Here is a 14,859-nt window from a genome sequence, read left to right as displayed (position 1 = left end):
TGGAGTTTTATATTCTACATTAGCAGTAATATTTGAATTATTTGTTTTATGATCTCTCTTTCATGGACATAAAAGAACTTAAGTTATTTACAACACCTGTTATATTATTTAGATGATAGTTAGGTTTTATATGCATATTAACAATGTATTTTAATTAAATGATGAAAACAGATGTCATCATTAGCAAATGTAATGGGAAGAAAATTACATCTTGTCACTTACCTTGAAATGCACTCCAGAATGCATTAGAAAATACTGTACCTAATGATGGTTGGCTAATTCAGTACACTGTGCAAGTAAAATTCAGGAAGCTTGCATTCCTCTGCTTTTAAAAGTGAAAAAGAGGAAGTCTTTTTGGAATAAACTTTTTATGACTAAGCTATTCAACTTAAGCTTTACAAATAGAATATTTGATGGCACTGCTTTCAAGAATCTGGACTCAATCTCTATATTTTATGTCATAATTCTAGATCCTATTTATGTATTTCAATCCATTGAATAATGTTACACTTCACAGGACCATAATAGAAGTTTTATCTGGTTTTTGTTCACTATTTTCTCTATACATTATAAAATAGCTAATATTTTACTGAGTACTTACTATTGTCTCCACCTCCCTAAGTGCTTTGCACATACATATTAGCCATTTTAATCCTCACAACAACCCCACAGTAGGTAGGCATTATTATACTCATTTTACAGAGGAAGAGGTGGAGTCTTTGCCTGTTAAATAACTTGCTAGGTCAGAAGCTAATAAGAGGGAGAGCCCAAGAAAGTTTTGAACCCAGGAAATTTGGCTCTAGAACCACTGGGCTCTGCTTTTTTCTCAAGTATTGACACACACGGAGATTAAATCTAAAACCAAGAAATACACTTGTGCACTCACTTCTTGGGGTCAACAAGCAAGTAATATACTTTCCTTCTACACTCAGAGTAAGAGCAGTAGGTGGCCCCATAGAGACCCTAGTAACCAGAGGGGTGAGCACAAACGTTACCACCAGAAGAATTTGTCCAGGGAGATGAAGTCATTAGATGTTCTGGAAATTAGGGGACATTGCACTTCTCATTTATTCCCTTGTGGCTCTGTGATTTCTGAGAAACAAGGCAGCTTGAAGAGCTTTATAGGACCATTGAGGTTTTAAAGGAATTATTCTGATCAAATATTAAAAATGTAAGGTAATACTTGTCAAAGTAACATTGAAAGCCCCTCTCCCTTAACTAACACATGCCTGAACATAGTTTATCATCTAAAAGAAGGAAAGGCAACAAAATGTGGTTAACTCACTAATAAGAAGAATACATTCGATGTTTGTAAATTTATCAGACATTAAACATGAAAAGGAAAACAAGTCTTTCACATTAAAATTTTTCTGTATATCGTTCATTCACCAAGTATTTCAGAGCATTGGAAATATTTGTGATTCAGGCAATTTACATTTACCAGTGCAGTGATAATACTAATGATACTACTCTTTTTATAAATGTCAGACTTTTAGAATCTCCTTTCTTTTTTTTTTTTTTTGTTTGTTGTGAATCAGCAATGACCATAAAAATGCCAAAAAAATTTCAGACAAAATTACACGTGTTCCACCAGTGGTTGTATCTTCTGGAGTTTCCCCAAAACAGATTTTACTTGTGGGTTCATTTTTCACTCTGACTTCCTTCTTACAAGATGACCTTTTTTCCCCTCACTAGTGGTCTATTGATAGATCATCCAAGCCACTCATACTAATCCCCATCTGCCAGGAAATCCTCCCAGTCATCACTGCCTCCCAAAGTTATCAGCTAAATGTACTCAGAAACTTAAAAGCAAAGTACTCTGTTTCCCTCATGTATTATCTATGTCTACGCATAATAATAATAGCTAATATTTATTGAGCTTTTACCATAAGCTAGACACAGTGCTAAGCACTTTACATTGATTATCTCAATTAACCCTCCCAACAATCTTACAAAGTTGCTATTATTATCACCAGTTCATAAATGAGGAGACTGAGGAACAGAGTTTAAATAACTTCTTCATGGTCATGAAGCTAGGAAGTAGAACTAGATTTGATCCTGACCATGCCAGGCTCACACTTATGCCTGAACTATTATATTTAATTCCTTCCAAAAAGTGTCCCGTTGTATAATGTCATTGGGTTGGTTTTTTCCCTCCTTATAGTAACATAACAAAGCAATTCTGGTGAAGATAGTCGACAATACAGCAAAGGCAATGTTTGCAGTTTGTTGTGCATTCCGGAAGATGCAAGCATGAATTGGTTACCTAACACTTTGGCTTGCTCATATGTGTAGACACCACTGTCTTCTAAATTGCCAACACATGGCGTTTACTCTTATGCATTAGGTAGGTTGGCATGATCACGTGACACATTCTGGAAAAGTTTGCATGGAGTATGATTAGACCTATTTAATATCAGTTGATTACATATCTGTTATATAGATGATCCCAATATTACCTATTAAGATTATTTCCTTAAAACTTACCTTCATTCCTTTTAAAAATTATATTCCTAATTCATATCCTACTTTATGATTTCTCATAATTTTACTTGATTTTCTTCTGTTGAGTTGTACTGTGAATGAGATAACTTGTTTGCCAAAATATTAAAATGACCCTTTCTTGAACCAGGTTTTCAGTTTCAGACCTCTGATATATCTCTAATATTAGAAAGCAGTAATATTGTTCCATAATATCTAGAAACAGTATTTCTAGGACCTAGCATATGAACCTTCTACACATGCAGCACCTCACAGCATTCAGGAACACAGTGAAAGTATTTATTGGGAGATGGAGTGCAGCAGAAAACTTAAATCTATGCTAGTGGGCCTCCATGTCCTCAGATGTCTTCATTTAATGCTTACTCAGGAGTGGCCTCCTATGGTAAATTGAAAATGGAATTAAAAATAAATGCTTGACTGAAGTAATAGATTATACAACACAAATAGCTAATCATCAGTTATGCTCTTATTTTTCGTAAGTGTCATCTCTCAGTGCTTTCAGAACACTGTGGGATGCTGATTGGATGAACTTCATTTTTAACAATGCTAAATGGAGGACCATAAAAACTACCAACAATAGAAAAATATACAAAAACCCTTAATATATAATATTTTAAAATGTTATGTAAAATATAGTCCTCCACAAAAGAGCAGAAGTTGCAACATTTTATAAATTTTTCTTTTGTTCTTTTTCAGCCACCTCTGAAAACACATTTTCCTAGTAACTCAAATCTCCTGCTGATTGTACTAATTTTTTTTTTAATACGTAAGGTGTTTTAAAAAGTAATTTAAATAACTATGACAGAATTGAATGCAAAAATAAAAAGCTTTAGTGCCATCTGCTGGATATTTGCAATAAGAAAAAAGTATACTCATTTTAAACTAAAGACCAAACATGTTTTTAAGATACAAACTGATAATTTGTTGAACTGTAGTAATTTTCAAAAATTACTCAATAACATCTGGGGTAAATTTCTGAATTACTGAGGTATTTAGAATATTACCTCTGAAGCAACCTATGTTTAAGCCTGTGTACAAAACACTATGATGCTTTTTAAAACACAAATGTGCACATTTCTTTGAGTCATAAAATTGTAAGTTTTAAACAATGATGATTATCAGGTTAAATATGTGTATATACCATAATATTAAATTATTCAGCATATTTCCAGAGGGGTAGTGCCCCAGATTTTGCATTTATGCTTAAAATTTCATTGGGATGATTATTTTTGTGAAGTGAGATGACAGATCTGTGAAAAAGTTGCCTTCATCTTCAAGTTTATTCTTAATGTTTGCAGTCTCTGCCACATGGTGGTCCCTGGATAATTTGCACCAGAACTACTAAAAAGGCTTCTTCCTGGAATTTATCCCAAACCTACTGAATCAGAAGCTCTGTAGGTTTGTCCAAAAATTTGCATTTTAACAAGCCCTTTAGATAATTCTGATGCATATTAAGTTTGAGGATACCAAGGAAACCCCTCTTACAAAGCAATAACTTTCCATTCCTTTAGCCATAATTAAAATTAGCATTCTGAAAATAGAATGGTGTAGTGGAAAGTTTGAAATAGAGGACCTAATTATCACCAACCATTTTGCTAGCCTTATGTAAGGCACATAAAGCATATCCCTAAATGTTCCCATTTATAAAATGAGGAAATTGTACCCTCTAATCTTCAGAGTTTCTCCTGTGTCTGTATTTTCCCAAATATTTTCATTTTACACTGGGTTTTGGAATCCTTCCTTTATCTTGTCTCACAGAAAAGTGTTTAAACGATGTCATAATGATGAACCCCAAGTCCTGGCAAAGAAGAAAACCGTGGTTTTAAGCTTGGACCACTAGATTTCTTAAATTTCAGCAGTGATTCACAAAAAGAGTTGAAGCAGACAACAAAGGCAAATGGTAGAATAATACATAGTTCTTCCAAAAGAGAGCCTGTATGCTCATATCTAGAATAGCATATTATATCCTTACAGCTGGTGTTAAGTGAAAAATTCACCTAAGTAAATTTGTATTAGTAAAGTATTGATAAGTTTTGATGATACTTGGTAAGGGTTCAAGCTATGAAAGGAAGTTCAAAGCTGAAGGAAAAATACACTGCTGTAAAAGTGATTTCATCTGAGTTACATGTTTGCAATTGCAATCGCTTCCTTTTGCAGGATACTATGCATATGCCTGACACCTGTAAACAACTTGTATTTATAATAAGAATATCAGGTAATAAAATAATTGAAACTCAAGACCTTCTTATGCTACTTTCTTTGTACTCCCGGAGCTTTAAGGAGTGGGGGTTGTGCAACAGACCTCAAAATATGTTTGTTGAATTGATGTTTGGAAGATTCTAGTGTGTTTGACAAATAGCTAGAAAGTTTAATTTTATTGTAGTGTAAGATGTATGAGAAAATGTATCTGACAGATCCTAATAGATAAGAAAGTGGGGGCCTTGTACCACAGGATGAGAAATTGAACTACCTCAGAGATGATATTTTATCAGTAGATTGACATGATTGTTTCCGTTTATTAGGAAGATCATTCAGGCAGTATGAAAGATGCACTAGAATGACGGAATCCATCGGCAGGAAGCCTAGTTAGAAAGCTAATGAAATAATCCGAGCTAAGAATAATGAGGGCCTTCATTCACAGGGGATAGATTTGTGCTGTTCATTAAATCACTATGGAAAGAAGGAGGTTTTTTGTTTGTTAGATTGTATATATACCTTGTATCTCAGTCCAAGTTTTACATTGATTTACTGTCCCTGCAGCTTTTTAACCAGATAAAATGAACTAGACAGACACGCGTACATATATCCACAAAGTTTGCAGAAAAAAAAATGGGATTAAAAATTTTCAAATTACAAACTTTATTTCTCAACATAAGATCTATGAAGTTCAAGACACTTTTATAACCCTTTTAATCCCCAGGTAAAGTCCTGGGGATTTTACCATGCCAATGCAGTCTTTTTTACAACATTAACTGCAGAAAAATGAGTGCCCTTCACAGACATTTTAAGATTAGGAAACAAAAGGAAATTAGAAGAATTCAATTTAGGACTGTAAGGTAGATGCCTAACGATTGCCTATCAAAACTCTGGCAGAATTGCCCTTGTTTGATGAGAGGAGTGAGCAAGAACATTGTCATGGTGGAGAAGGACTCTCAGATGCTCTTTCCCTGGGACTTTTTCTACTAAAGATTGGCTAACTTTATCAAAACACTGTCATAATAAGCAGATGTCATCATTCCTTGGCCCCCCAGAAAGTGAGCAAGCAAAATGGCTTGAGCATCCCAAGAAACTGTTGCTATGACATTTGCTTTTGACTGGTCTGCTTTTACTTTGATTGGACCACTTCCACCTCTTGAAGGCCATTCTTTTGATTGTGCTTTGTTGTCAGGATCATACTGGTAAAGCCATGTTTCATCTACTGTTAGAATTCTTCAAATAAATGTTTTAGCATATTTATCCTGTTTTAAAATTTCCATTGAAAGCTCTGCTCTTCTCTGCAGCTGATCTGGGTGCAATGGTTTTGGCACCCATCAAATGGAAAGTTTGGTCAACTTTAATTTTCCAGTCAAAAATGTGTAAGCTGAACCAGTTGAGATGTCTATGGTGCTGGCTACTATTTCTGCTGTTAATTGTCAGTACCCTTCAATTAGGGTATGAACAAAATGATTTTTTTCCTCACAAATTGAGGTATGTGGTCTGCTACTGCAGGCTTCATCTTCAGCATCATCTCATTCCTTCTAAAAATGACTTACCCATTTGTAAACTGATGATTTATTTGCAACATTGTCCCATAAATTTTTCATAAAGCATCAGTGATTTCACCATTCTTCTGCCCAAACTTCACTTGAATTAATTTTTATTTATTTTATTTTATTTTGTTTTGTTTTATTTTATTTTATTTTTTTGAGATGGAGCCTCACTCTTGTCCCCCAGGCTGGAGTGCAATGGCACTATCTTGGCTCACTGCAACCTTTGCCTCCCAGGTTCAAGTGATTCTCCTGCCTCAGCCTTCCGAGTCGCTGGGACTACAGGCACCTGCCACCATACCCGGCTGATTTTTTGTAATTTTTAGTAGAGATGGGTTTCACCATGTTGGCCAGGCTCCAGTCTGGTCTCGAACTCCTGACCTCGGGTGATCCACCTGCCTCGGCCTCCCAAAGTGCTGGGATTACAGACGTGAGCCACCGTGCCCAGTCACTTGAAATTTCATGTTTGTTCTTGCTTCAATTTTAGAGGAATTTGTGTTGCTCTCATAGGAGCTCTTTTCAAACTTATGTTTTATCCTTCTTAGTGCCTTGAACTATTAATAGATACTTTTCAGACATGTTGTAACAAGTTAGTACAAGTTCATTTTGGTACAAGAAACTTTTGGAATCTATGCATAGCTTTTTAGTAATACTCATTTTCTATGAACTTTTTGAAGACCCCTCATATAAGTTACTTGCTTGGGGAACTGAATCTATTTTTTAAAATTTCCCGGTGGTGGCGAAATGCTTTCCATAGTAATGTGTACTTAGTGTATGATGAAGAAAAACAGAGGGAGGGAGAGGGGAGAAAAGAAGAGAGGGAAGGAGAGGTGAGGGGAGCAGAAGGAAAGGAGGGAAGGAGAGGGAGGGGATGGAGATAAAATGGAAAATGAATGGGAAAGGGAGATCTTAGATATTGTTCACCCATGGTACAGTGAAAGGAATTAAGCAATTTAACATAGATTAGAGGTTTGTAGCTAAAGTGGAAGACTGACCCTCACAATATATATTTCAAAATTATTTTAGGAAGTCTTATGAAAAAACTAGAAATCTGAAACTGAATTACATAGACTCTCCTGCAGCTAGAATCCCTGATGTAATTTAGGTTCCATCAGTTGAATGTGCTTGCATGAGATTTGAATGGAAACTGAATTAGATGCAGAGCTGTAACAACATACTGGGCATGATTTTCCTGGGATCTCCTGATGTGGCTCTGGTGGTGGCTTCTAGATCAGAATACCTTAGCAGAGGTGATAGGACAGTAGCACCAGCCATTTGGACAGTGGCTTTCTGATTTCTGCAGCTTTCTGATTGAGCAGCTTTGGTATTTTTGTTTTGTTTTGTTTTTTGTATTCGACAGGGTCTCACCCTGTCACCCAGGCTGGAGTGCAATGGCATGATCACGGCTCACTGTAGCCTCGACCTCTGAGGCTGAAACAATCCTCCCACATCAGCCTCCTAAGTAGCTGGGTCTACAGACATGCACCACCATGCCTGCCTAATATATTTTTAAATTTTTTTATAGAGATTGGGTCTAGCTTTGTTGTCCAAGCATTTCTCAAATTCCTAGGCTCAAGTGATTCTCCCTCCTTGGCCTATCAAAGTGCTGGAATTACAGGCATGTACCACTGTGCTTGGCCTGATGGTGGAACTTTGAGTAGTTAGCTTGTGATCTTGTTTTGAAAGGCATTCCAAGAGACCAATCCAAGACACCACAACCATCCCTCTTCCAACTGTTTTGTAGCAGAAAACCCCATTATTTAACATTTTGGTCAAAAAGACTGTGCTGTTTGTTATTTTCTACTCAACTCTGACACAAGAAGCCACTATTTGCAAACATCATTAAAAAAAAATAGTGACCCTTGAAATTTTGTGAAATTTTACAGCTCCTCTATTATGGAGTGAAATCAAAAAGGCAGTTTCACTAAAAGGGGGACAATTGTGTTGTCGGGACAAGAAAGAGTTTTTTAACTGTACAACTATATGACTTACTGTCCTTCTTTGACACTGGTACATGCTGTCATAAACTGCTAATTTATATTTATGTATAACTTACTTTCTAAATCGATTATTCATGTGAATTTATGTTCAACAGTATAGTGTGATGTCAAAATGTGTATAAGCAATCCTCCAACCTACTAGACTAGAAAAACATTGAATTTCAGACATTATTAGGGCTCCCTCTTGGACAACCCCATGTTTTTTGGAGGCTCTTAATCAGGCCATCAGTCTCAGAACAACTCTCCTGCCTTTAACATCCATGCTACTAACTTCATAAGGCCTTGGTGGTGCCCATGTGCTAAGGTTGACGAAGGGAACACATGATGGATGGTACTGATCTGTTTTCTGTGCCAAGGGCGACAAGGGAAACAGAGGCCATGCTTATTGTTTTCAGCACCCATGCCCTTCCGCCATTGTATACACATCCTAGAGCAATCCTCCATTTGGGAGTACTGCATGCAAACTATCCTGGCCTCTGCCCTGCTTTTATCTCAGAGAAAGCCCTCACCTGCTCTCAGAACCTGCCACTTGGAGTTTTAAAACTTTAAAATGATAGCTTCCAGCCTTTCCTCCTCTGGAAAAATCCAGTTCTATTTGCGTAGACCTCATAAAAGAAAGCCAGGAAGAAAGGTAGAAGTTTCTCTAGATTCTCATTTCTTTGGGAATGGGAGAAGAAAAAAATTCAAAACAGAAAAATGTGAATTGCTGCGCTAATTAGAAAGATTGCTCTACATTCCACTATTACCATTTACTTGTTCAACAAATATTTATTAATTTGTACAAATGTCATCAATAATTGCTTGTTTAAATTATTTATTTTGCATTGATCGCATGATATTTCACTTTTGAGACATTTACAGAATGGTATTTAGTTTTTTAGGCATTCATCTTTGTTTCTTTCAAAATATATATTATTAATCACCCAAACAACTTGTTTATAAATTGAATTTTAGAGTTTCTTGAATTGAATGTACAATTATTAAAATAATGCAATAATTATTATATAGTAAAACAATGAAAAAAAATCATATCCTGGGAGAAAGTTTCAATATCACTGCTTTTCTTTTGATAGCATTGTGTATTTTATAATACTCTCCATTTTCCATATGGATAATTTAAATCTGTGATTTGTGATTATATATTTTGTCAACCTCACTAGTCAATAAGAATATATTGTTAACTCTAAAATTGAAGTGTACAAATAAATTTCACAAAAAGCTTTTACATTTGCAGTCCCACATTTACTGTAAGACCATATAATAAAATATGTATTTCCATTTATTATTCATAATAGAACACTGTCACAAATTTGATATAGATTAAAGCATTAAAACATCAGATACAAAAAATAAATATGCTGTTTATGGTTTCACTACCAGTATCTTGCTTCCAAAGGCATATTTTATTATGAGGACAGCATCTTGACAGCATGAGATATCAGCGTAATGTAAGGGGAATATGAATTGGGAAAAGGGCATTAAGGTTGTATTTTAAGAGAACAATTTAATAGAGTAGTGCAGGTTATGGAGTAGGTAGATTTTAAGGACGTGGGAGTGAGGAATTCCCTCCCTCCCTCCCTCCTTTCCTTCCTTCCCTCCTTCCTTCCTTCCTTCCTTCCTTCCTTCCTTCCTTCCTTCCTTCCTTCCTTCCTTCCTTCCTTCCTTCCTTCCTTCCTTCCTTCCTTCCTTCCTCCCTTCCTCCCTTCCTCCCTTCCTCCCTTCCTTCCTTCCTTCCATAGTGTCTGCAGGTAAAATAAGGAGCATCCCAGGAAATAAGTTGGAGAAGTTGACCGGGACCTAAGTTGGGCTTTTTCTTCCAGAGCAGAATAAGGGAATCTTATCTGTAAGTAAAGGAAAAAACCCAGAAAGAAAAAATATTTGAATATTAAGAGAGTTATAGGCTGAGAAAAAGCAAGCTCTTTCTTCTCTCATTATACTCCCTACTGGGATGTCTATACCAGTAGTTTAAACAAGGACTGCTGCTGAAATGAAAAAGGAATTTCTAAATTTCTAAAGCACATGAGAGGAAGGCATAGATGGGTAAAGTTCACCAAGGACCAGCATTCAGAAAGATGTGATTCCTCGTAGAGTTTGGAGTGATGACTGTGTGAATGGCCTCATGAACTTTGGGAGGAAGCACTTGGTGAAAAGCTGCCCCAGGTCACTTAGGTATGTCCCTGTGGGAGAAGAACACTGTCCCCTGGTGGCTGTCTTCCTTAGGACCTACTCCAAGATCCCCCATGGAGACAGTGAGAAGCTAGAGATCTCACTGTCATACTTTAGTGGAGAAGTCTCATCCAACCAGCTCATCTGCCATGACCAACTAGAAAAGGAACAGTTGCTGCCTACCCACCTGTCACAGCCAGGAGACCTTCAATTCTATGTAGCCCTGATTTGTTATTCAATGCTATTCGATGAGCTAGAAATGAATCTTTTTCTTTCTAATATTAAATTGTTCATACATACAAAACAGTATTATAAAACATATATGTAAGGTGTAAACAAAAAGTAAAACCTACGTCATGTAACCCCTCCTCCACCAGCTTAAGAAATAAAACGATTTTAGTACTTTTGAAGCCTAGAGTTTGGGAAAAGTTTAGATATGTGTTAGGCATATATATATATGTGTGTGTGTATATATATATATATAAAAGCATGTGTATGTATACGTATATACATATACACACACACAGAGAACTCAAGATTAACAAGTGAGTTTAATCTACTCTATAAACATGTGTTATATGCAATTAAGTTTATAATTGTCATGTAAAAAATAAAATGAATACTTTTTAATAGAAGTTTACACTCTGTAGTAATGCTTTTAAATTTAAGTTCTATACCAGTTTTTGTTTGTTTGCTTTTCTGTTTGTTTTTCTTAATAATTCCCTGGGATCTCTTTTTTCTATCCTTTTATTTCAAACATTCTGTGCCTTTATGTTTTGGGTATATCGCTTCAGAACTTCATTTAGTTGGATTTTTAAAATTTAATGTGATGATCTTTGTCTTTTGATGATGCTTGTTGTAATGTATAACACTTGTGATTCCTCATGTGTTAGATTTTTTTTTTACCATCTCATACTGTCATAATTAATTGCTCTGCTTTGTTTGTGTTTATGTATTTATTTATTTTAATTCTTATCTTCTTTGGGTTGACTTTTTTCTCATTCCATATTTTGTCCGCTACTGGTTTAGATATCATGCATTCTGTTTCAATTATTTTTGGTGAATACCTAACTAAAATTTTATTTTCAATCACTTGTACAAGAGTTAAAACTGAAGTTCTTGGTCACAGAACCTCAATACATGTTTGTAGGCATCTGCTTCAGAGATATGTTACTTTTCTGAATTACTACTTCTCTTTCATTTTTGTCCTTTGAGAATTTTGCATTCTTTCTCTCCAGCTCAAATGTACATTAAAAGTTATATTTTTAAATATTACACCCAGAATTTTCAGTGTTTTGTGAAGTAGGGTGTATTAGGATATTTTGTCCTCAATATGAACTTGTTTGTAAATTGTATGGTTTTTTTCTCAAAACAGACTAAGAAAAATAATACGTATAAGTATAAATTTTCCGTTCAGCAAATATGAGTGTGTATTGGCTGCTACTAAGGAACTATATGTCTGAACTGTTTGCTAAACTGTGGACTTCTAATATTGTTTACTGTTTGATAGAAGAGAGGTGTTAAGTATAGAAATAGCAATAAAACATAGTAAAAATATTAAATGGTCTATAAGTGACCCAGATGAAATGCTATGAGATTGTAATAGAGTAAGGTTTTCTCTCAGTGGTCAGTGCCCTGCATGTATACATTGTACAAAGATTTCCTGAAACAAGTTCACTTTTGATTGGGTCAGATAAAATTCCTTTATGTTTGAATTTAAAAATACACAGAGGCTTTGGTTTTCAAGCCATTATATCTTAGCATAAAGCACATACTAATCTGGAATTGACAAACTGCTCTATGGGCAAAATCTGGACTACTATCTATTTTTGTAAATAAAGTTTCACTGGAGCACATTTACATTCATTCATTTACATACTATCTGTGGCTACTTTCCTGCTACAGCAGAAATGAGCAGTTGCAAAAGAAACTACGTGACCCTCAAAGTCTAAAATATTTACAATCTGCCTTTTTTTCCAAAAAGTTTGCCAACACCCGTACTCCATCATGTTCTATATTTTACAATAAGTTTATAGGGAAACTTTCCTTAGCCTAGTTTTCGCCTTCTCATTTATATTTACTTAAATGGATTTGATTTGGTAGTTCTCACAATAAATATTTATTTATGTACTCTGTCTATGCTTAGAGTTTCCTTGGTTAGAAATGTTTCCTTGTTCCCATTCCTTAATTATTATTATTATTATTATTTTAATTTTTTAAATTTTTTTGATGGAGTCTTGCTCTGTCGCCCAGGCTGGAGTGCAGTGGCACGATCTCGGCTCACTGCAAGCTCAGCCTCCCGGGTTCACGCCATTCTCCTGCCTCAGTCACCCAAGTAACTGGGACTACACACGCCTGCCACCACGCCCGGCTAAATTTTGTATTTTTAGTAGAGACGGGGTTTCACCATGTTAGTCAGGATGGTCTCAATCTCCTGACCTCGTGATCCGCCCACCTCGGCCTCCCAAAGTCCTGGGATTACAGACATAAGCCACTGCATCCGGCCCTTCCTTAAAATTATTTTCTTTAGTGGAAGAAGTAAGATTATCAGTGCGATTTTGTATGATAACTTTTGAAATAACAAATGCCCATACTTGTTTTCTACTAACTTGACCCTAGTTTTTATACTTAAAATATAAAAACAGCAACGTATCAAATAACTCTTCAATAAATTGACCAGATATTCTTGCATTCATTAAATGAAATAACACATATATTCCTTTATAAAGTGAAATTAGCTGGCCTTTAAATTGGGAAATATTTCAGATCCTAAACTACACTGTTATGTGCTGGTGCTTGTATGTTTGCTTTAATTATTGGAATTAAATAGAAAAGGTGTCTGCTGGCAAAGCTGCAAAGAGATTTGAGAATTTTTAAAGAAATCACAGAAGTTCTGCTTAAGAATTATTAAGGTTAAAAAGAAAATATAATGAAGTCTCAAAACCTCAAACACTGCAGTACCTGGACCTAACTTATTTGATTCTATTTCCAGGGAGTATCAGTTCCTCATAGCTATCTTAGATTGAGAACATCAGACTAACTGCCTGAATTAACAAAAGCATCTGTGTGCTCTGTGTTCTAGGGAATACTCAAATCCGGAAAACTAGCTCAGATACCCAGATGAATTTGAGCAGGAGTCCCTCTTTTGGCGAAATAGCCAATAACTATTGGCTAGGCTCAGGACAACTCTCAGTTCTCAATTTCAAAACCAAGACATCCTTCCACTGGGGGATTCACTGGATGTTCCTGTGTTCTATTCAGAACAGCAAACAGTTCTATTTATAGAGATTTAAGATTAGAATTTGAACTGATGGTGATGGGAGGAGACTTTAATCACATTAAATGTGAACATTCTAATGGGGAGTTTCCCTAGACAACTTTAGCTGTCCCCGCAGATGGTAGTTAATCAGGAGTGGTTGCTAGGAAGCTTCATACATATTACCTGGTTAAAATAATGAAAAATTGGACTATGTAAAAATCTGCATGTCTACAAGGTAGGATTTAGAACTTTTGGTGTGAACTGGAAGAACTAAGAACTCAAATATGATGCAAAAGCTAACATTCTGTGTAATGTATTAAATTAGATACTTGATGCCAAATAGGTAAGTAGCCTCCAGGAATGGGGGCAAAGGAATCTATTTTGTAGAGGATAGATTGCCCAGCAACATAGTCTAAAACAATATTTTTCAAAGTATGCATCATGTTCAAATACTGGGTCATGGAATCAATTCACTGTGACAAACTTATTTTTGAATTATATTCAGTATTAAAGTTAGAATAGGATAGAAAATATTGGAGTACATCATATGTATTTAGGCTAAATATTTTGTGTAATTTTTGTTTCAGTTATATGCACACATGCCTGTAGTTGTAAAGTGTTGGGCTCTCAGTTGAAATATTTTGAAAAATCTAAAAGAAACAGAGGCAGGGAATAGATACGCAAATTTCACTGCTGGCGATAAACAGTGCTTATGTAGATTCTACATACACATAGTTCAGTGCTAATGAGCAAAACTGGGATTATGGAATCATGCTAATATATATCCTACCTTTGAAGGTAAGGTTAGTGGGGAAAATAGCTTTGTATGTTTTGCTTTAGTTCAAATAGCTATGCTTCCTTTTTGTTAGGAAATATTCCTTGTTTTGTTTGTTCTGGTTTTGTCTTCCACCATTTACTTAGTTTGCTACCATTTTCTCTTTTGCCTAGGAGATTGCATCAACAGTTTGAAAGCTATAAGGAACAAGTGAGAAAAATAGGGGAAGAAGCACGGCGTTACCAGGGCGAGCACAAAGACGATGCTCCAACTTGTGGAATCTGTCATAAAACAAAGTTTGCTGATGGGTGCGGTCATCTCTGCTCCTATTGTCGCACTAAGTTCTGTGCACGCTGCGGAGGCCGCGTGTCTCTACGGTCAAACAACGTGAGTATTCCATGAACATAAGGG

General features: G+C 35.7%; 1 protein-coding gene across 1 annotated transcript in view; it reads left to right on the top strand.

Moving 5' to 3' along the window:
• RIMS1 (regulating synaptic membrane exocytosis 1) overlaps positions 1-14,859 on the top strand; it is a 502,863-nt gene that overhangs the window by 185,367 nt on the left and 302,637 nt on the right. The window contains exon 3 of the mRNA XM_011957025.1: positions 14,622-14,835. Within this exon, the coding sequence (XP_011812415.1) occupies positions 14,622-14,835 (214 nt within the window). The remainder of the gene's footprint in view (positions 1-14,621; positions 14,836-14,859) is intronic.

Source organism: Colobus angolensis, unplaced genomic scaffold, assembly GCF_000951035.1.
Source record: "Colobus angolensis palliatus isolate OR3802 unplaced genomic scaffold, Cang.pa_1.0 Scaffold431, whole genome shotgun sequence".
Taxonomy (NCBI): domain Eukaryota; kingdom Metazoa; phylum Chordata; class Mammalia; order Primates; family Cercopithecidae; genus Colobus; species Colobus angolensis.
This window is presented reverse-complemented; position numbering and strand designations above follow the sequence as displayed.